This window comes from Hibiscus syriacus, unplaced genomic scaffold (assembly GCF_006381635.1).
Source record: "Hibiscus syriacus cultivar Baekdansim isolate YM2019G1 unplaced genomic scaffold, ASM638163v2 tig00109916_pilon, whole genome shotgun sequence".
Taxonomy (NCBI): Eukaryota; Viridiplantae; Streptophyta; class Magnoliopsida; order Malvales; family Malvaceae; genus Hibiscus; species Hibiscus syriacus.
The window spans coordinates 412,718-435,583 of record NW_024062526.1 but is presented as its reverse complement, the minus strand read 5'-3'; the positions used below and the strand labels follow the sequence as shown (position 1 = coordinate 435,583).

Here is a 22,866-nt window from a genome sequence, read left to right as displayed (position 1 = left end):
GTTTTTAAACATTATATAATTTTTCATTTCAAGTAAAAAAATAACTAATTATGCTTTTGTCCACCTATACCACATTGTTATGGACGAAGAGCCTGACACGGATTCCTACGAATCAATCTATCTTTATCAGCATCAACATCACCATTATCATCACGATCACCATAATCATTGTCATTGTCATCGCCATCTACATATGCAATACCATAACTGGCACTAGGACCGAGATCGGTGTAGAATATGCTCTGGGACGACATCTTCTAAACACTATCGAATCCGAATTCTGTTACTAATGGTGAAAATTAAAATATTGATGGTGGAACAGATACATATGAAAGTGATGGATAATGTGGTTGAATTGGTACATGAAGGTAATATGAAGGAAAAACCATCAGACAAGAATAAAATGCGTCAGTGAAAAAACCTTCCATCAGAGGCAACATATACTGAAATAATGTTTGACTCCCTATGTGGTAAAATGTTGACTGAGTCGAGTGGGTGAATGCAGGTGATGGCACCATTGTCTAATGCTCTTCTGTTGGTTGTACAAGTGCATGTGTTGTTCTCGATGATGAGGCTGAAGCGTGTTTTCTTCTTCTCTGGTTTGATTTTCTTCCACCTCTTCCACCACGTTACGTCGGTGGATGTTGTATCGGCAGGCAGTTTGGGGGATGTACATAAATTTCACGTGATCGCTCCTCTTTGGTCGATATATGTGGCTTCCCATTTTGTTTGTATCACAATATATAAACATATGAAACACTATGGTCGAAGATGGGTTGACAAATGAGTCGTCGCCTATCCAATATTGTCGTCCCCAGAACACCCATATCGAATGATGATGGTCTCAATTAACATCCATCTTCTTATGTCGCATTAAGTGATGTAATTCGTTCAAGTCTGGTGGTGGTAGTGGAATCATTTGGACATATTTAAATTGTCACAGCATGTGATCGATAGGATGCCACTCGACTATCTCATAGAGTATCAACAGAACAGTCAACACCCAAACGCCCGAACTGATACCTATTTCATCCGAAGTATATTTTATAATAGTATCATCATTGTGCAACATCCACATGAACTACAAGAAAAAAATAAACTAAGTTAGATAAACTTGAATTAAAAAATGATTTTTAAATTAAAAAAATCAAATCAAATATAATTATTACATCGTATGTCATCTTATCGATCAACAATCTAAAATCACGTAGAGTTTTTGATAGGTGGGTGTGAGATAGTATACCAATTCACATATCATTCATATAACAAAATAGAATTATTTTTCATATTATAAAAAAAGTGTAATGATCTAAATATATAAATCTAGTTTATTTTTAATTAACTCCGAAGTAGTGGAAAGTGAAATGGGTCAGTTCTTTAAGAATTGGGTGTAAAAACAACATTCGGAACCAAGCCCACGATTGCAACAACTTCAAATCGCGAGGAGAAATTCTGAGCAGTTTCTCACACAAGTCATACCATAGCCTCGACAACATTGATAATAGTTGTTTCGTCAATAGACAACCCAAGATGGAATGCAACATCTTGAAGGGTAATAGTCGTCTTCCCCACAAGGAAAATGAAACATGTGTGTTATGCAACTTGCTACCACAAATTATACTGCTAACGTAATCAAAACAGACTTTATGCAAATACGGAAGAATATCATCTTTAGGTGGTGTGAAACGATTGATATAACACGTACGTTGATACCCCTTCAAATAAAAATTTTAAAAAATAAAATTTAAATAATTAAATAAAAAATTACCTCTAGATTTATCCGCTAATAATTGAAACACGTGTCTTTGATCAAGCCTTAATAATCCTGCCATAACAAATAATCAGATTTTTAAAGTAATAAATAAACTGCTTAGAGGAGGAAATCGAGAGAGAATTCAGTGTGAGGATTTTGGGTGGATGTGCACCATATTTATAGGAGTCCTTGTACCCCTTACGAAGTGATGTTATTGGGACCTCACATGATGCGAGGCGTGAGGTCCATTGAAAAGACACGTATTTAACTTTTCATACGAACCTCACGCTCTGTAAGACATGAGGTCTTAGAGAATTTAATTTCAAATTTCAAATTTTATTTTGAAGAACGCGATAAATTGTTGAGACGCTTCAATTTCTCATGGACCTCGTAGTTTGTAGAACACGAGATCATTTATCATAATATTAAATTATATTCTTTGAAAAGTGTTTCCACGTTAGACGGTTCTCGTGCCCTATAAAATGCGAGGTTCTTATACGTGTTTTGTAGGACACGAGGTAATCCTACATGTGTAGCTTGGGGTATTTTTCCAATTAATGATATTTTGGGTTTTTTTCTAATAAATGATTTTTTTAGGGTTTCTAATAAATATATCATGTTTACAAGTGGTAGCATATGTTCCAAAAATTATCCTTCATTTAATAATAAATGCTCAAATACTTTGCAATAGCTAGTATTTAAACTCAGATCTTTAGAGATAATAATTATCATTCACTCATTTTTTTATTCGTATAAAATTAAAATAATTTTATAATTAAATGATTGTGAATGTAGTTTACTAACAAAATACCAAGGGGTTTCACAAATATAAATATGGATTCCATAGTACAAGACTTTCATTTTCAATAACCTTCAAAAAAAAGTACAGTAACAATTGTACGGATTAATTTATCTAACTGGTTGTCGCAAACCGTCTTTCAGTTGGGCACGGAATTGGGCTTCAACTTGAATAATTGGGATAAAGTCCCACTGATCATTTTAAAACGATATTTAGGTAGATCGGACACCATCTTACATGATTTACGTCTTACCATAAATGTGTCGGGTTCGGGAGTCAGTTACAGTCAATGAATGATTAACACCCTTGAACTGCCCTTTCGGTACCAATTAATTTGTCGGTTGTCTTAATTGCGAAAAAAATAAAATTTAAAATTTAAAAACCCAATTCCAATTACTTACCTTCGATTGGTTTAAAAGCACACTCCTTAAAAGGTAAAAAAATGTTAGATAAATAAAATAAAATGAATAAAATAAATAAAATAAAATAAAATAAATAAAGAAATTTATAATATAAGAAAAAACTAAAATTACAACTAAAGAAATAAATAAAATAAAGAAACATGAACAAAAATAAAATAGGTGAGAACAAGAATAAAAATAATAATTATGATAATAATAAAAATAAAACAAAAAGACCCCAAAAAATAAAAATAAATAAATAAAAGTGTATATATATATATATAATAATAATAAACAATATATACACATAAAAATGATAAAAAACATATATACAAAAGTAACAATAAAATATAAAAAATAAATAAAACGTGAAAATAAAAAGGACTAATTTGAAAGAAAAATGAAATTGGGGGATAAAATTAAAAGTGAAATTAGGGTTAAATTTGAATTAAGGGGCCAAAATGAAAGCTTACAAAGAACGAGGGACTAAAAGGGAATTATCCCTTTCCTGCACGAAAACACGCGGACGCTAGGTCAGGGTGCACGGGTCGGTCCAATGGGTACACGGGTCGCATATAAAACCCAAAATCAAGCCTAAAAAAATCATTTTACTCATTCTCTCAAAATAAACAACTCTCTTCTCCCCCAAATCCTCTCAACTCTCCCCATCCCCGGTGGAAACCCGGCCACCACTCCAATGGTCAACCGCCGATAGCCGCCGCCGGAAATCGCTCCGGTCGTCATTGCTAGCGGCCGAACAAACCCGAAACCTCACCAAATGCTCTTCTCGTCACTCTGAATACAAAATCAAAACCCAAATCGCCTAAAACTGCTTCGAATGATGTAGATCTAGCCCGAAAGGTTCGGTTTTTACCTTTCTCGGTGTGTCTCTTCGGCTTCCCGGTGAGCTTTCCTCTTTGTAGCCTCGAATGCCTTTTTGTATGGTAGGCTTCGCTTGTTTTTTTGTGTAATTGTTTTGGGTTTTTTTTGTTGTTTTGGGACTTCGACCTTTGGTTGTTGATTTGTATTTTTGGTACTGTGATGATGTTGTATTTTTGTGGCTTTGTTGTTGATCGTTGATGTCCTTTTGCATGGCCTCACCGGGGGCTTTTTATAGTCTCGGTGTTGGTTGTTTTGGTCCCGAAATGAGTGGGTTGTTCCGAGATCTTCGTGCACGCCGTTCGTGTGACCAGTCATCCCGGGATACCGACTGGCCGTTTCGGACTTGACCTTTGATTTTTTTACTGTGCGACGCTATTTACCATTGTTGGAAACCCTAACCCGGGATTGGGTTGGGTCAAGCCCAAACCCGGTTGGACTTCTGTTGGACCGTTTAGACCCTAGCTTTGGATCTAGACCAAAAAAAAGAAAATAAAAAAGGAATTAATAAAATATATAATAAACAAATAAAAAAGAAAAAATAATGATAAAAATAATAAAAAAGAAATTTAAAACTATATATTATATATATCATTTTTAAAAAGTTTTCATACTATACATTATATAGTTTTCAAAATGTTTTAAAAATCATTTATTATATATATATTCAAAATGCATTTTTTAAAAACTATATATTATAATGATTTCAAAACTATATATTATAATTTTTTCAAAATGTTTTACAAAATATATATTATATAAGTTTTCAAAATGTTTTAAAAATCATATATTATATTAATATTATATATATATATATATATATATATATATTATATAAGTTTTTAAAGATTATAAATTTGTGTACCAACAATTGTAAGAGTAATTGAATATTCATTATCAAATGATTGAAAATATTTAAATTAAATACTATTTTATAATAGCTTTAGCTTAAAAAAAACACAAACAATCAAGGATCTCACTTTGAACCCTCTGATAATGTTTACCAAATTTCAATCGATCAAATCAAGTGTCTAAGGGGGAAAAACCAAAGAAGAAAACATTAACTTCTACGTAAATATCGAAATCTTTTCATTTGATCCCAGTCTTTCAGGGAAACCCCAAATTGAGAAAAGGTGTGTTGTTTCCCCCCCCCCTCATTCGATCATGTTATTTCTCGATGAGTGGAATGAACTTTGTGCGTGTTTTTGAATGTTTGATTTTCTTCCCTGTTTTGTTTCCAAGCTTTCATTTTTTTTATCGCATGAATAACTTTGATTAACAATTGCAGTGGTAATGCAAGGAAAGCAATTGAGGCAATGAGGCTGATTTTAACAACATTTGCTGGAGCTATGTTTGGCTTCCTTTTAGGACTAATATTACCAAATCTTTCAGTAAAGGTTACACTGCTCTGTCTCTCACTGTTTCATTACATTTGTAGTTGTTCCTAATTCACTTTCCATGTGTTTCTTCAACATTAAACTGGCAACTTTATTTCATTACATTTGAATCTTTGGTAGATGAATCTCCCATCCACCTTATTTCCTTCCATTAATCTTTCAACTCAAGCACTCTTCAATGCTGTGAATTCTTTCAAGGCTCATATGGTTGTCTCGGCGCCATCTAACAAAATCAACCGATCAATGGTAGTTCCTTTTTTATTCTACAAACATACATGTATGTATGTTTTATATTGAATTATGTGAATTAGTCTCATATATACATATATGTATGTATGTTTCTGGTAATTCCTTAATTATGGCAGATATGGATTCCAACAAATCCAAAGGGTGCCGAAGGACTTCCCCCTGGTATAGTTTCTCCGATGTCGGATATATATCCTCGCCGATTATGGGGTAAGCCAAATGAGGTATGCATCTTTTTCTATGTGTATTTATCCTATTCTAGGATATCTCAGCTATATTTTTCGGAATCGGTGTTATTGTCGAACATGAGTCTGTCTACTTTTTCCCCAAGATTCATCATCGGAGCATCTTTGGACAATCGAATCTCAAAACCATGTCTGTATTAGACCAGAAACAACGATTTATATATATGTAATATGTTATTGTTTCTCTACTATATTCCTGTTGATGGGTTTGCATCTGCAGGACTTTGGCATCGCACCAAAGTATCTTGTAGCGTTTACTGTTGGTTATACACAGAAAGAAAGCGTTAATGCAGCTGTGGAAAAGGCCAGTCCTCTCTCTCATTACTCTCGTGCAAACATATACACATGTATGCACTATGTTACCGTGATTCTTCATCTTCGAGTATTTGAGTTCGAAATTTATTCGAACAAGGGTAAATAGGTATGAGGTTATGGACTTCCGAGAATTCTCCAAATACACGAAAAGACGTTTACACTCGAGTCGAATACGTATCCAAATACCCATATCCAACACTAGCATATATGTATGTTATGTATATATTGTTGCTTCTGTTGTCTCACATGTCTATACTCTATTCCTCCTCTATTTACTTCAACAGTTCTCAGAAAACTTCACAATTGTATTGTTCCATTATGATGGACAAACCAGTGAATGGGATGAGTTTGGGTGGTCAAGGAAAGCCGTTCACGTGAGTGCTCGAAAGCAGAGTAAATGGTTAGCAAGAAACTATTCCTTTAGCTTTCACAAATGATAATACGCGCGCGCACATATATATATATATATATATATATATATATAAGCTCTGGTTATGTTATATTGCACTGAAAAATTCCATTAAAATTTCGATAAGGTGGTATGCCAAGCGCTTTTTGCACCCTGATATTGTTGCACCATATGATTACATTTTTATATGGGATGAAGATCTTGGTGTACAACACTTCAATGCTGAGGAGTAAGTCCTTAACTTCACTGAAAAACTCCATTAAAACTATGTTGCTCCGACTTTTCATTTTTCCAAATAGATCGAGTCCGAGTAACATGGGTAGAAAATACATATGTGAAAATGAACTGAAACTACTATTGACTCTCAGATACCTAAAAATTGTGAGGAAACATGGGTTAGAGATATCCCAACCGGGGTTAGGTCCATGCAGTGTCGGACGGACATGGGCGATGACGATGAAGAAAGATGGCACTGAAGTTCACAAGGAAGAACTTTTTACTTTATATTGACTGCTTGATATCTGTTGAGAATGGATAGAGAATGTAGTTTGATTTTGGGTTGCTAATAATCTGTAGGAACACTGAGGAGAGACCTGGGTGGTGTACTGATTCATATTCGCCTCCATGTGCAGCGTAAACATTATTAATACATACATATACATGTGTGTGTGTGTGTGTGTGTTGGGAACTCAAAGTCTAACATATTTGATCACAGCTTTGTTGAGATAAGGGTTACTGTGTTCTCTCGAAATGCATGGCGATGTGTTTGGCATATGATTCAGGTAAAACAAAATGAGCTTAAATTCAACTCAGTTTTCATATTTCTCCTTCTTTTTCTTTTTCCTGGTTTATGACATACAACTCTCCATAAAAATGCCAGAATGACTTGATTCATGGATGGGGTCTGGATTTTAATATGAGAAGATGTGTCGAGGTTAGCTACTTTCTAACAATTATTCAACTTATATATAAAATGATTATGGGTCAGAAGATGTATATATACACATAACGAAGGGTTGTGTTGATGTTATATTACACGAGGAAATTGGCAAGTACAGGAGATCTAAAGTAATATCGAAAATTGAAGAAAACAAGAAGATCATAGAATTCCGACTAATTTCTAATCTTAATCCTTAGTATCAATTTATAGAGATGATTATTTGATTACAAAAGAAACTTGCATAATAAGAAATCTACTCAAACAAGATTTTCTACCCTAAATCAACGTCTAATGGTAGAAATATAATCCTATAAGGATTTAAATTGTGGAGTTCAGTCTCATACCCTTAGTCGAGATCAATGTTGAATGAGGATTCGTGGTAGGTTATAGCCTCAAACTTTCGATCTTCCATCCCCGTGGATGTTCTATTCTTTACCAAACAAGTTGCATAGTGAATTTTTCAGTTTGAATCACCAAAACCCTAACAGTTGATATTTGCTTAATCATGTGAAGCAGCCTCCACATGAGAAAATAGGCGTTGTAGATGCTCAGTGGATTGTACATGAAGGTATTGCTACCCAGGTATCTTAAAACCCCTTTTAAACCATTTTATATATTTTGCTGATTTCCCATTCTGCTCCCTACAGCAATTACCTTATTATTTCTGTTTGTTTTCAATAAAATTTTCAAGGGTCCAGGTGAGACCGGAATGACACCAGTTGAAAAGGTATGCCCAAAAATTCCTATCTTCCCCAACCCCCATCCCAGCCAAGTTTAAACATCCGGTCACTATGTCCTACATTCTTCATCTTCGAATATTGATGACAGAAAAGCCAGACAAGCATTTGTTGCGACCGTTATTTAAATTTGTTTTACGAGTGATAATGACTTCAAAGTTTTGGTGTAGCAGATAAGGCAAAGGTGTAAGCATGAATGGGTTATATTCCAGAACAGGATGAGAAATGCTGAGAAAGAATATTATGCTGAACTCGGTGTCAGTCCTTCCAATTTTACAAGATAGGCGTCTGGTTTATTTTTTTAGAAGCTTAATCTACAAACGTTTCATTCTTTCTGAGATAATAAAGACCATAATTTAATTAGTCGATCCAACTCTAAAATAAATTGTACAATTACCCATTATGTGCACAAATTTAGCTGATATCACCCTTACCAGGCAAACCTAAAGAGAGGATGAAGACGACGTCATTTGACTGTACTAACACAAGCTACATCAGTCTTCTTCCTCTTCATCATCTTCGGGGAACCCCGTATCGTCTCCGATGCCTTCAAGCAGTTTGTTGACATCGAAACCTAATTCGGATAACCTTGCACTCAATTTTTCCACCTTGTTCTGTTCTTGCCCGAGGCACACGAGTAAATCATTTAGCTCTGCTTCGTTTTCCTTCTGGGCTTCTTCGTGAGCTTTGGCCTTTATTGCCTCGATATCAGGAGTGGTTGATGTCTCTCCATTCTTCAAGGCTTCTATCTGTTTCCCGAGGTGGTGATTGGTCTGTTCAAGACTATTGTAAGCATCTGATAGACTCTTAAGATCGTACTCCAGCTTCCCGGCTGAATTCTAGTACATAGATGCTTCTGATTCAATCTTAGCTTTCTCTGTCTTGAGCATCTCTATTTGTTGCAATGACTGCTGAAGATCTCGACCAAGTGTTTCTGCTTGGACGTGGTCTGAGCCACTGCCCACCCTTAGCTCGGTTTGAGAGTTCCCACTCTGACCTTCCCTCGTCAAATGCTCGGCCAAAGTGGCATTTTGGCCGAGAAGTTTCTAGTAATGAAAAGAACAAGGGAAACAGATCAGATAGGTAAAAACCAGATGACACCCATCCATTTGTTTCTCCATAAATGCTTTGTATTACCTGAATCTCAGAGCATTGTTTCTCCATAAATGTTTTTAGCCGCTTGACGTAGTCCTTGTCACTTTCTACATCCATTTGTTCCATTTCTGCAGGCACCACTACCACGTCAGACTTGGGGTGACTATAATCGTCTATGATGTTCTCTCTAAAATGCACTTCCAAACTCTTCACGTAATTAACAAACTGAGAATCAAAAATTGATGTGAGGATCGGATGACCCTCATTTTTCGGATCCGACAAATCCTGCCATAATGGCAGCAGCAAATCTAGTCAACGGTTTGTGGGACTCAGCTGACTTTGCCGATGAGTAAAGGAAGCTTCTCTGCATCTCATCGAACTTCAGAAAGTACGATGTAAGACCAATTTTTTGGCGTATGGCATCAACTATGGTAACACCATCCTTTCCGCTTTCACTAGATTTATTGTAAATCACACAATCTCCCAAGATAACTGCAGCCAGCCCTCTAACACACACGGCCGAAGATGCATTTGAGACCAACTCAAGCAGATACGTTAAGTGGGGGCCTGAATCTAAGAAGCATTGCACTGCACTTGGGAAATCTGTTAGCCAAGTGACAAGCAGTTTCAAGATAATTGGTTGAACATACGAGTAACCTCGCTTCCCATCTTTATCTTTCATGGAAGAGGCAACAGCCAAGTACCTAACGATACGATGTAATAGTAGCTCTGGAGCTCCGAAGGACAGAGTTGGGGCATCAAGCTCAATTCGTAGGACCTGCACAATCTCCACCAAAATCAGATTACAGAAAAAATGAGTCATACAGTTAGCACTTGGCTCTAGATGCAAGTTTAAAAGAGAAAAAAAATTTTGACAGCATACCTTTTCTTTGCACCGAGTATTGTCCTTAAGAATATGAGTAAGAACACCAGCAGCCCTGCAACAAGTCTGTATTTCAAAATATCAGGGCTCGTTAATTCTCGTGCAGTAAGCACTAGGACGAATGAAGAAAATCTATATTTTAGATGATGTCAAAATTTATGACCTAAGTTGATGATGCAGAATGGAGAAATTAGAACATTAGGTTACCTCAAGATCACCATTGCTTTCACTCAACGCAAGCCCATGTAAGAGCATGCTGCCATATGTACAACAAAAATTAAATAATTTCATCAGAGGATGGAATATTTAGATGAAGCAAGACCGTTCTAGACTAAATAGCAAAACAACAGAGAAAAATGGAACAGAAAGGATTATGAGTAAACTACCTTCCAAATGACATGTTCACATCCTCCTCAAGGGGAGCATGGGTCATCGAAAGTGGTTGAGGAATTAATGTGGAAGCCAATGACTGTCCATCCATGTTTTTCTATAAAAAAAAATCCAAAATTTTTTTTTTGATAAGAAAAAATCCAAAATTCACAATCAAGACACAGCAGTTCACATAAATGTTAGATACTGGTAAACCACAAAGGCATAATTAGTAATCAAATAAAATATTTACTAAAGAGAGAAGGTATGGTATAAACCTCACAAAAGTTCTTAAAAACATGGTCAGCCGCAATAAACTCTTGCATACTAGATGTTCGCAAAAGGATTCGGAGAATAGAATTCAAGGCCGGTTCGACTTGCAGCTCCTCACCAAGAACTTTGCTAGAAAGAGCATCTAGATTATTGCGATTCCCAGCAACCAAATCACCAATGCACCTTAGTGCCTGGCAAACATAATCGTTAGAGAATGACCTGCAGAAATGCAGAAGAACAGACCTGGACAGTGATCTTACTGAACAGCGCACAACAATTGGAGCCCATAGAGTTTCAACCGCCAGCATTAGCAAATGGTCCGACAACTTTTTCTACAGTCAAGAAAAACACAGAAACAAGATAATCTATCAGTGAAATAGATAGCTCTTCAAGCAGTCATTTCAAACAGATATGATACGTTATGATCCTGAACTAGGATTGTTTTATTGGTGATCTTGTTTGAGTCTTTTTGAGGATCAGCTTCTGAACCTCCCATCATCAACAAATTAATAATCTCCAACGCACTGATTATTTTGATTGTCTACTGGCATGTTGTTTGTTTCATGGAGAACAACAATTCACCAGTAAGCTTGTGATATCATGTGAAAGAATCAACAGGAATTGGCAACAAAGCTATAAAAATTTGAATATCTGACCTTATGTTGAGTGAAACGGTAAGTACTTCCTCCCTTTCTCAAGAGTGATATTAATGGGTCAAAGCCAATAGTCTCTCTTATTAGTACCTAAAACCCACTTTAAATCAGTAGCAGAAAAAACCTCATAAAAGAGATTGAAAACATTGAGGAAAAAAACATGGAATAAACCTGATTTGATGTATTACCGTGAAGAAGATTCTTCAGCAGTTGAAGACAGTCCTGTTCAAGAACAATATAAGGACCACATAGAATTCACAGCATGCATGACTTAGCTAAACAACCCCGGACTAAGAAAATCAAAATGAATGGTCCAAAGCAAATCAGCCAGAATAAGTTCACTGAACTTCTAAAAATAAACTAAAAGAATCACCTGCACAACAACACCCCCTTCAGAATCTCCTTCCTGCTTAATAATACTAAAAAACTTTTCAAGTGCACCCTCGAAGAATACAATCTTTTGAATCTCCTGAAATCACAGAACTACCTTAGTTGGCATGGTAATCAAACATATGTAAGCAAGGTTAAGGTGCAAAATGAAAAACTGAATGTTAAAGGGTGGAATATGGGGTAATAAACAAGCCAAAAGCTCACCTCAGCTTCATGAGTCAAGTAAGTAAGAAGCAGTACGGCTTCATTTCGTATGACCTGAAAGGTCAACACTCAACAGCCATCAACTTCATAAAGAAGACAAGCAACCACATATATCAATTATCCCATCCAAATTATATTGTCAAACAAGTTTCAAAATTTTCATTTTCACGTTTGACAATGTAAATCCAACATGTTCTTGAAGAGTCATTGAACCACACGGGCTTACAATAAAGCAGATCATGAAATTTAACTAAATTTGCAGGAATAATCATTTGATTAAAAGGCTGAATACCTCACGGTCCATCAGCATATCCATGAGCCTAGTTATACTGTGAGGAATTGATAGAATTGCTTCCTGTAACCTGAATAGGAACTCAGCAAGAGGCTTTCGAACCGAAGCCAATAAGAAACATCTAAGCCAATAAGAAACATCTACATAGGATAGAAAGGGTTTCTGTAAGACTCATACCTCTTTTCAGAATTAGTAAGAAGGGCTGTCAAAATTTGAAGAGTGTAATATCGCACATAGAAATCCTCCTCTGACTACAAAATCACCAAGAAAGATGATAATTATGTTATTCCAAGAAGCAACTGCAATAGTATATAAAAGTTGTTCTGATCCATATAAAGAACTCTAACCAGCAAACTTAGTAGAAGAGAAATGTTCTCTGGTTCTTGGGAAAGCAAATCATTATTCATTAAAGCTGGATGAACCTCATTCGTAGGCCTTTTTGCATGATCAATTGGTCTCAAAGCACTAACAAGAGTTTCAAGGGCCCCACGAACCTGTAGAAAGGGAATGAATGCTAGTCTATCTTTTACACATTTTCAGGAAATTCTCAATAAAAAAAGTTACCTTGAGGGATAACTGGAAACAACAATATTTGGACTATAACAAAAACAGAAGTGCAATATGTTTTCCCAGGAACAATTACCACAAGATTTTTGTCATACGTAGGGAAGAAAACAGAAAAAAGGAGCAGGGTCATAAAAGAGCTAGCTCAAATAAAGGGAACAGACTCGGAAACATAAGCATTGATCGTACAACTGGACCATCCAACTTTCAAGCCAATCACTGGACCCTTCGATGCTTCGGTGATAAAACTAATGCATAATTTTCTTTTTAAACATTTTACATAATTTGGAAACTACAAGTTTAGTTCACAACTTTTATCCTCCTATAAGATAATTCAAACATCAACTCATGAAATTTTCCTCCTGAAATGATTGTTAATAATTTTTCCACCACAAAACCACAGTCCTAAAAATGCGACAAAAATATTCCCGATACTCTGCATACTGCTGAACCAAAGTTCTCCAGAGCTATCATGCATGCATTTCTGAGAAATAGTGTATAAGAAATAAAGGAACAAATAGAAAAAACATAGCAAGAAAAGGAGATCACAAATCTTTTCAACATCATTTTGTTCTCCCTTTAAGATGCCCATGAGTACAGGAAAGCCTGCTAAAATGTAAATGCTAGCCTTACTAAACAAGAGAGAAACAGATGACATGAATGGAAGAGGAATTAAATTTGAGGACTAGCTGAATTGAACAAGGTAGGAACACAAACCCATTGCTCCAAAAGCTAGCTGGCGGCATGGCTTTCAGCCACAATAGACTGGAGCTCTGTAATAGCAGTCTTCCTGTCCTCAGCCAGGACACTATTACTAATCCGATCAAGCAAGCGCTCAATGTAACTATTGACAGACACAAAAATAGTAACTCCATAGCGAAACCGGTATAAAAAGAAGAAGGTAAAGTTAACTCTTAACAGCAATTAGTTATGTTCTTACCTATCTTCACTGGAACCAGAGTTATCATTGCCAAAAACATATCCAACAACCCCCTACACAAGGACTCAACAAATTACATACACAATCCCAAAAAGAAATTCAACAACATTCACTTATGTAGTTAGTGCACAAACAACAGAATCCATTTAAGCAAACATATAGTATACAGGTATCACAAGCTTAACCTACACGCTCATAAGAGGAACAGACAACGTGATTTTAATCACTCTATTTGCTTATTTAGTCTTGAACTAAAACTAAAGTAAAACTTCAATTCTCTAAAAAAAATATAAAACTTTACTACAGTAGCATTAGCTCCAATCAACAATCAGAAAGAAAAAAAAAACACATTAAAAATAATTTAAAGAAACCTTGTAACGAGACGTCAAACTCATCTTCGAAGCTCAATTAACAAGCAATGAAAATCCTGAAGAAAAGGGAACAAAAGATTTAAGAAGTGAAAAGTTGGAACTTAATTCATGGACTAAAAAAATACTATGTGAAAAGACACCCGGAGATTTTCGAAGTTGACTGGAACTGAAAAAGACACAGATTGTCAAATTCAAGTCGGATTTTTGTTCGAGAGCGATTTCCGATCTTGAGCCCCCCCAAGAGGAACAAACGGTGTCGTTTCACTGGTCATTTAGGCCTACAAAGGCCTAGTTGTCAAATTATTATTAGTAAGATAAATGTGAAGTACCCCATATTTTCACGGAAATAATAATAAAATCAATATTAGAATTTCTGTCACAAAACTGAAATTTATTTATTTTTATCCAGTTTGAACTTCAACATTTACTAGTTTCATCTAATTTCTATTTTTTATATTTGTATATATAATATAAATTATATTACATTGGATTAAATTTAAATAACATATAATATAAATATTAAAATGTGTTAATTTTTTAATAAAATAAGAAAACAAAACATATTAAATACTTTTTGATAAACTGGATTGAATATAAAGTAATATTTGTTTAAAGACTTTTAATCATTTTACAATAAACGTTCATACTCTTAGTATTGGAACCTAAGATCTAAAAGTATAATAATAAATCTCTTAATCACTTAAAGTTGCTTAGTTTAGTTTGTACAAAAATATTAAATGTTAAATGAGAAGTAATGTATTTTTTCCCTTTTTTAGAATTTTGGCCTAAAAACACACTGGAAAAGATTTAGGCTTTTCATTTATTCTTATTCAATGCGGAACTAAATAAGAAAATTGATTTCCTATTTTTATTAGAACAGGTGTATCCTTTCTTCGGCTGTAAATGAGACGAGATAGATTGCGAACTACTCGAGATAGACTCGATCAAGACTTGATAAATACTCAGATCGAATAGACTCGACTTGAGTTCTTAGCGAACCGAAACGATCTACTTGATATTCGACTTGAAAAGCTTGAAAATATAATATATTAAGATTTTATTTTTTAAAATAAATTATTAATAATATTAATATTTATGTATTGAATTTTTTTTAAAATACAGTAAGATTTTCATGTATTTAAGATTGGTTCGAGTTTGAGACTTCAATCGATTTAAGTTTAAGAATTTTTTTTTCATTTCGAGCTTTTTCGAACTGCTCACAAGCTTCAGTTCATGATTTGGAGTTCGAGTCGAGCTTGAAAATTTTAAGCTCGCGAGTTTTCAAGTCAAGTCGAACTCAACAATACTCGAACTCGACTCGGCTCGTTTACACCCATATCCATACCCATTGTACAGATCAATTCCTTCCGTAGTTGTGTTTCTCAACACTTCAAATATAAAACCATTGGCATTTGGTGCACCTTGATATTTCAATTTATGGAAGGAGTCAGATTTTTTTACTCGTATTCGAGCACGAATGCTAAATATGAATACCGAGTCGAAGCTAACATGGATTCCCATCAATGCAACCCCTACCACCAAAAGTTCTCATCCATTAATGTATAGTTTACAGATTTTGAACTAAATTCATCTCCTTAATTTTGACATTTTTTTGCTTCTAATATCTAGCAGATTGAGACTAATTTACCTTATTGAACTTCCCCTAAAAATTAATATGGTGATAATACCCTTTGAAAGTCTAATATCAGTAACACTTATTAAAGCAGAAGAAGAAACCTCTCGGCCTATCGTCTTCCTCACCGTCTTTTGGGGTTTCCGCTACATCATCTCTGGCAGCCATCAACGAGCTTGTTCCCGGAGACTCTGGTGGAAACACAACATTCTCGGATGTTGTTCTTTTGGGAGGCATCATCAACGGCTCGGGTGGTGAAATGGTCGAGAGATAGTGTAATAGCATCTGTATGATTTGGGTGAAATTGGGCCGAGCATTCGGATCCTCTTGCCAACATGAAGTCACGATAGATGCCAAATCTTCCGGAAGGTCCTCAGCACTAGGTCGAACATTCTGAAACAACGTAGTTAAAACTCAGACCAATATGTCTATATCAGAATTCCCTACTCGCATTTGAAGAAACAAATGATTCGGTGACATTTCGAGAAACGTGAAACCGGATTTGTGACAGTAAGCATGAGCAAAGAGCCTTAATTCTGATTTGATTCCGATTCACCATCGTTAGACTTACTAAACTCCGCCTGATAGCCTCATGACCCAAATGTATAAAAATTTCTCATCCATTAAAAGGGCATCTGACAAGCTTGTACTCGAGACTATCACTACAGAACATGGCTACGCATCATTCATTACCTTAAAAGCAGCCGCATAGGCTGCTTGTAAATTCGACATGCCCTCGAACGGCAACTTGTTATGGATGAGTTCCCACAACACGATAGCAAAGCTGTACGCATCCACCTTATGATTGTAATGTTTTTTCTCTCCCTGCCTTAACGTGACTGTGCTATATAGCTGTTAGCATATTTAAAGGGGTCAGAATCTAAACATAAAAGAAAACCCGACATTTAAACAGAGGAAAAATTATCGCTCTTAAGTTCGGAATAATAATTATATTACTTCTGGAGCCATCCAGCGGTAAGTCCCGGTTTCAGCTGTCATCATTTCGGTTAATGACTCTTCACGAGCCAAGCCAAAATCCGCAAGTTTGACCGTTTTATGGCCTTCTGTCAAGATCAGGTTCTCTGCAATAGGAAAGAATATATCAAGATCATGCAAACCTATAAAAGGTGATAGTGTAATATCGCATGAGGTTGACGTAGAGGTTCACGGTCCGTTTAAAAAGGGAAACATTTGTTCCGTAAGAATAAGAAATCGTTATAAAATTAGTTCTTCTCAGCTAGTCACAGTTAATACAAGACCAGCTACATAGTATGGATATAGTGAATGCAACTCGTTGAATATAAAAGTGTGCCTGGAAAAAAGTTATAATCATACCAGGTTTCAGGTCCCGATGAATGATCCCGTGTGAGTGTAAGCATTCCATTGCACGAGCAATATCGAGTGCAAATCCTATAGCTACTTGCATGTCCAAGCACTTCGGTCGCATATTCAAAAGGTATTTCCTCAATGTCCCACCTAATAGGAGCTCAGTTACAATCACCATAAAGGGCTCCTTGCAAGCTCCAATAAACTGGAAAACAAACAAAAACTCAGCTAAATTACGAACCTATTTCAAGTTAATATAACCTAAAATTTCTGGATTTTCGGATATTCATCGAGAATATATCCACCATAATCAGAAAGAACATAAAATTCAGCAACAAGAATCAATGGGATATATAATGATTCAACAAACCTTCACCAGCTCTGCTAAGACACCAACAGAATAACTAAAACTTCCGGATTTCATGGATATTCATCGACAATACATTGACTACAACCCGAAAGAACATAAAAATCACAAAAAGAATCAATAGCATATGTAATGAATCAACAGAACTTGACAAGCCAATTTCCACTTAATAAATCCTAAAACTCTGCAGATTCAAGGATACTCATTGACAATAGCAACTATAACCCAAAAAAGTACATAATAGTTAGCAACAACAATCAACAGCATAGATAATGATTCTTCACAGGCTCTGATATGATGCGAGCCTATACACGCATATATTAACCCAAAACTTCATGGATTGACCGATATTCATCAACAATATCAACTCTAACCCGGAACGACAAAATTCAGCAACAAGAACCAATGGCAAAATCAACAAACCTTGACAAGATTTTTGTGCTGAACCCTGGATAACATTTCAACTTCCCTTGCAAACCTTCCATCTCTCCTTGCAATTTCTTCAGGGGTTTCCCCTCTTCTAACAACCTTAATAGCAACGTTTTGATTCTTGTATCTAAAAAAACATAAGTTAACCGTCATGTACTAACAGGCATTAATGATCAAATTTATCCATTTCTTTTATAAATTATTATCATATCTACTCAAATTATCAATATGATTTACACCAAAATGGTTCTAAATGGCTGGGATTCATTTAAAAGACCCAAAAGAAAAAGGAAATACTAAATTGACTTGATTAGAATTTCAAAGAGAAAATCAACTTACTTTCCTTCATATACTTTAGCATGAGCTCCTTCACCAATTTTAGGACCAACAAAAAGCTGCCGAGGATCAATCAGCCATTTAGCATCTAAATTGAAATCTTGAGTTGAAAAAAACCCATTTCCAGATCCCATCTTTTGAAACCACCCTTTATTTTAACACAATAATTAAAGAACTTCCATTTATCGATCAATCAAAAAGAAACTCTTTTGGAAAAAAGAATCCCACATTTTAAACTTAAAAAACAGAACTTTTCATAGCTGAAAATAAAAATAAAGTAACAAAAGACATGCCTTTTACTGCTACTCAAAGGCTCAAAACCTGGATTTTACTTATTTTCACAGTTTTACAACAAAAAAACCCATCCCAAAAATCATAGATTTCAGATCCAAAAACCCCACCAGCAACTGTCCTTTAATGATGGACAATGATTAAAGAAGTCCCAACAAAACAAAATTTTATTCATAAATAAAGAGGGACAACAGAAAATCAGAAAACACCCTACAGCTAAGAATCAAGCACTGAGACAAACAAAAGGAAATTAAAACAAAAGATGCAATTTTCTTCTTTTTCTTCTTTCTTAGTGAAGAAGTGAACCGTGAAAGAAGGGGGGAAAGGATTGAACTTTATAAAGAAGGTTGAAAGGAAGACTTGAATGGAGGATTGGGGTAGAGAGTGTGGATCAAGATTGATTATTTAAGATTGTAAGGAAGAAGAGTTGTTTTTGTTTTTCAACGCGGTTATATTCATTACACTGTAATGGAAACTATGGTGAATCTTTGTCATGTTTCTTTTACTTTCTCTTGGTTTTTACTCTCTCTTTTTTATTGAGATAATGGCATCAATACCCCCAAAGTTTACCAAATCTCATAATGTAATATCTTTACTTACTAAATGTTCTTTTAGACCTTTCCTTCGAATCTCAATCATTAGTTTCTTCGGCTTCACTGCACCTGACAACTGGTTAACTTCACCTTGTACTTATTCGAAACCAGTGGGGCTATGGTCGCCACTTCATCATCTTCACCATCATTTTAAAAAATAATTTAAAAATAAAAACTATATGTTTGAATTAGAAAAATAAATAAAGGATATAAAATAATTGGGTAAATTACACCATACTCACTTAACTTTACTCTCTCTCCTATTTTCCTCATCCAACTTTTAATTTTCTCAATTTATTCACTAAACTTTACAGATTTAATCATTTTGCTCACTCTGCCGTTAAATAGTTAACGATGTTATGACATGACACAAACGTCAAAACGATGTCGTTTTGAAAAACTTAAATATACACCAAAATGCCGTCGTTTTGAATCCTGTATTGAAACTACGGTGAGTAAAATAGGAGAGAGAGTAAAGTTCAGTAAGGAATTGTGTAATTTACCTTTTTTTTCCTTTTCTTCTTCATTTTCTCTTCGCCGGTCACCATGTCATTTTTATTTCAGCCACCATCCATCTTCATTGAGGGTGGTCGTTCGGTCTTAAATTTCATAAGTCGGTTTGTCTCGACCCCCTAAGTCCAAATATGGTGATTGTTTCATCGAAAAATGTCCCAAAACTCGTGAATATGAACTGAAATGTTTTGACTTCCTCACTTTCAATCTCAAATTCATGTATTTCGGAGTAAGTTCTGACAAAATGGAGGTTGGATTTAGACTTAAGGTATTGAGGTGAAACAACCCATGAAATTTAGAATTGAACAACCACCATGTACGACGGTCAACGATGGTCGGCAGAGGCATCTAGCCACCTTTTATTTTTATTTAATATTTTAATTATTTTATATTAAAAAATATCACATCATCCAAACGTTAGAGAGAAAATGGGAGAGTGAGCAAAATGATTGAGTCTGTAAGTTCAATGAGCAAATTAAACAAATTGAAAGTTGAGTGAGGAAAATAGGAGAGGGAATATAATTCAGTGAGGAATGATGTAATTTATCCAAAATAATTCGATAAATGGTTGAAAGGTTTTAAGATTTTAAGATTTTATGTAAAAAATAAATGAGATTTAATAAATTTTTTAAAAGAACGTAGTTAAACTCAAAATCATAATAAAAAAAAAGTACCTTTGAACATTTAAAAAATACCCCAAAAAATTAAATTTTTTGGAACAGTACTCCAATTGGATTTGTTAGAAAAATATCCTTAAACTACATACATATGACTACCTCGTGTCATAATAAATGCGAATAATAGTCTTTGTTGTATAAGGCGCGAGATTCATCCAACGTGGATGCTATTTTCAGAGAATGCAATTTAATATTTCAATTAATGAATTTGTTTACATAAAACGCGAGGTTCTCGAGATATCGAAAAATAATCGCATTCTCAAAATATTTTAAATTTGATTCCACAACCTTGCGTTCTAGAGAGGGCTAGGTTCTTCTACGCATCTTATGCAACGCGAGATTGTTTTTACCTCGCTTCGAGGGGTACAAGGATTCCTATAAATATGACCCCCAAGAAAACCAAATTGCTCACACCTTTCTTCCAAAAAAAATTCTCTGTATCTCATATTTTCTCTCTTATCTACTCTATTACGATTATTGTGGCAGGATTATTGAGGGTTGATCGAAGGCATGTATTCGATTATTGACGAATAAATTCGGAGGTAATTTTATTTATATATTATTTTTTTGAATAATTTATTTATTTATGTATTTCAAAAAAAAAATATTATGTATATATTTATTTTGAATTGTTTATTTATTTATTTAAAGGGGTATGAACGTTCGGTGACATATTATATCAACCATTTCACAGACCTTGATAAAGATATACTTCCGTATTTACACAAAGCCAATTTTGGTTACGTTAGCACTATAATTGGTGGTACGAAGTTGCATCCTCCACTGATAAACCCACTGCTAGAACAGCGGATACCGGAGATGCACACATTTTATTTTCTTTATGGGGAGACGACTATTACCCTTGAAGATGTTGCATTCCATCTTAGTTTGTATGTTGACGGAACGAACTACTCATACTTACACCGACAGATAGAGATATAGATGGAGGGAAGATCAAGATTAAATTTTTGGACGACAATTTTTCGAATCTACCCGCCAATGCTGCTTCAGTAAATCAGGAGGTAATTTTTGAAATCTATGTTTCTTTATTTTGATTTTTTATTTATAATATTGAAATTTTATTTTAGTTTATGTTATTGTAATTTTTTACAATAATTTTTTTTAATTTATTCGCACCATTTTTATTTTGTAGTGATTTGCTCGTGCTCATATTTTACGAGTTATTGAGGGATCTTAATATCTGATAAATCCTAGAACAAAGTGTGTCTAATGTGGTTATATCATCTATGTGTTTTATGGGACTCTAAATATAAGAGTTGGAGATTTATAGTGTTGGCCTTTTTGTTTTGAAAGCTATGCAAAGATGTTGATCCAGACAAACAAGTAATTGGAGGTTGTTTGATGTTGTTACAATCATGGGCTTGGTTTCGAATGTCTTTTTTACAGTTGATTCCTACACAGCTTACCCCATTTAAATTTCCATTACTTCAGAGGTAATTCAAAATAAACTATGTTTATATATTTAGATTATTATATTTTTTAGGGTTTTAAAAATAATTCTATTTTGTTATATGAATAATAGGTGGATTGTTACACTAACTCACGCCCACCTACCAAGAACTCTACGTGATTTAAATTGTTGATCGATAAGATGACAGACGAGGTAATCGATTTCATTTTTTGTAATTTAAAAATCATTTTAAATTCGAATTTATCTAAATTTGTTTAAAAATATTTGTGTAGTTCATGTGGACGTCGTACAATGATCATGTTATTAGATTGTGTACTCTGGCTGAAATAGGTCTCAGTTCGGGTGTTTGAATGTCGATGGTCTCGTTAACAGTCTATGAGATAGTCGAGTGGCATCTTACCAATTGCGTGTTGAGATAATTTAATTGTGTCCAAACGATTCTGTTACCACCAGAAAACTTGGACGCATTGCATCATGTAACACGATAGGGGAAGATGGATGTTAACTGGGAGATGCATCATGCGAAATGGGTGATGCAGTGGATGGCGAGATTAAATAGGCGGCCAGTTTGTCAACCCATCTTCGACTACAATGTTTCAAATGATTACATGTTATGGTACGAACAATATAGAAAGCTATATATACTGACCGAAGAGGAAAGAGCACGAGAAATTTATGTGTCTCCCCAAAAACGTCCGCTTACGCAATGTGATGGTAGAGGTGGAAAGGAATCAAGTCGGAGTATAAGAAGACACGCTCTAGCCTCGTCATCGGTAACGACAGAAGGTTTTTTACCGACACGTGGCATTCTTGTCCGACAATGGTTGTCCATTCCCATTACCTTCATGTACCAGTTCAACCATATTATATATCACTTCCGTCCGCATCTAATCCACCATTAGCAATGTTGCAGTGTTGAGCAAACATCGTCGTAGAGCACGTTATACACCAGTCTCGGTCCCAGTGTTAATGGTGGTACTGGACATGTAGATGGCAATGACGACGACGCCAACAATGATGATAATAATGATAATGAAGATAGATTCATTTGTAGGAATTATTGTCGGATTCGTCGTCCACCACGGTGCGGTACAGATGGACATAGGCATCATTA

General features: G+C 35.0%; 2 protein-coding genes and 1 pseudogene across 2 annotated transcripts; 1 reads left to right on the top strand and 2 right to left on the bottom strand.

The window, feature by feature from the left end:
* Positions 1–337: 337 nt before the first annotated feature.
* Positions 338–8,406, top strand: LOC120210135. The gene is made up of 15 exons (XM_039208935.1): positions 338–358; positions 506–702; positions 5,121–5,229; positions 5,350–5,475; positions 5,595–5,699; positions 5,941–6,024; positions 6,320–6,435; positions 6,572–6,673; positions 6,813–6,929; positions 7,021–7,077; positions 7,160–7,226; positions 7,325–7,378; positions 7,901–7,966; positions 8,076–8,111; positions 8,294–8,406. The coding sequence occupies exons 1-15, from the start codon at positions 338–340 to the stop codon at positions 8,309–8,311; spliced, it is 1,275 nt and encodes a 424-aa protein (XP_039064866.1). The 3' UTR covers positions 8,312–8,406.
* A 112-nt stretch (positions 8,407–8,518) lies between these two features.
* Positions 8,519–14,268, bottom strand: LOC120210166 (annotated as a pseudogene).
* Positions 14,269–15,669: 1,401 nt separating this feature from the next.
* Positions 15,670–18,921, bottom strand: LOC120210165 (serine/threonine-protein kinase STY13-like). Its single transcript, XM_039208954.1, has 6 exons — positions 18,250–18,921; positions 17,905–18,037; positions 17,124–17,319; positions 16,746–16,870; positions 16,482–16,640; positions 15,670–16,181 (listed from the first exon to the last, which is right to left on the bottom strand). The coding sequence occupies exons 1-6, from the start codon at positions 18,378–18,380 to the stop codon at positions 15,861–15,863; spliced, it is 1,065 nt and encodes a 354-aa protein (XP_039064885.1). The 5' UTR covers positions 18,381–18,921; the 3' UTR covers positions 15,670–15,860.
* Positions 18,922–22,866: the final 3,945 nt, after the last annotated feature.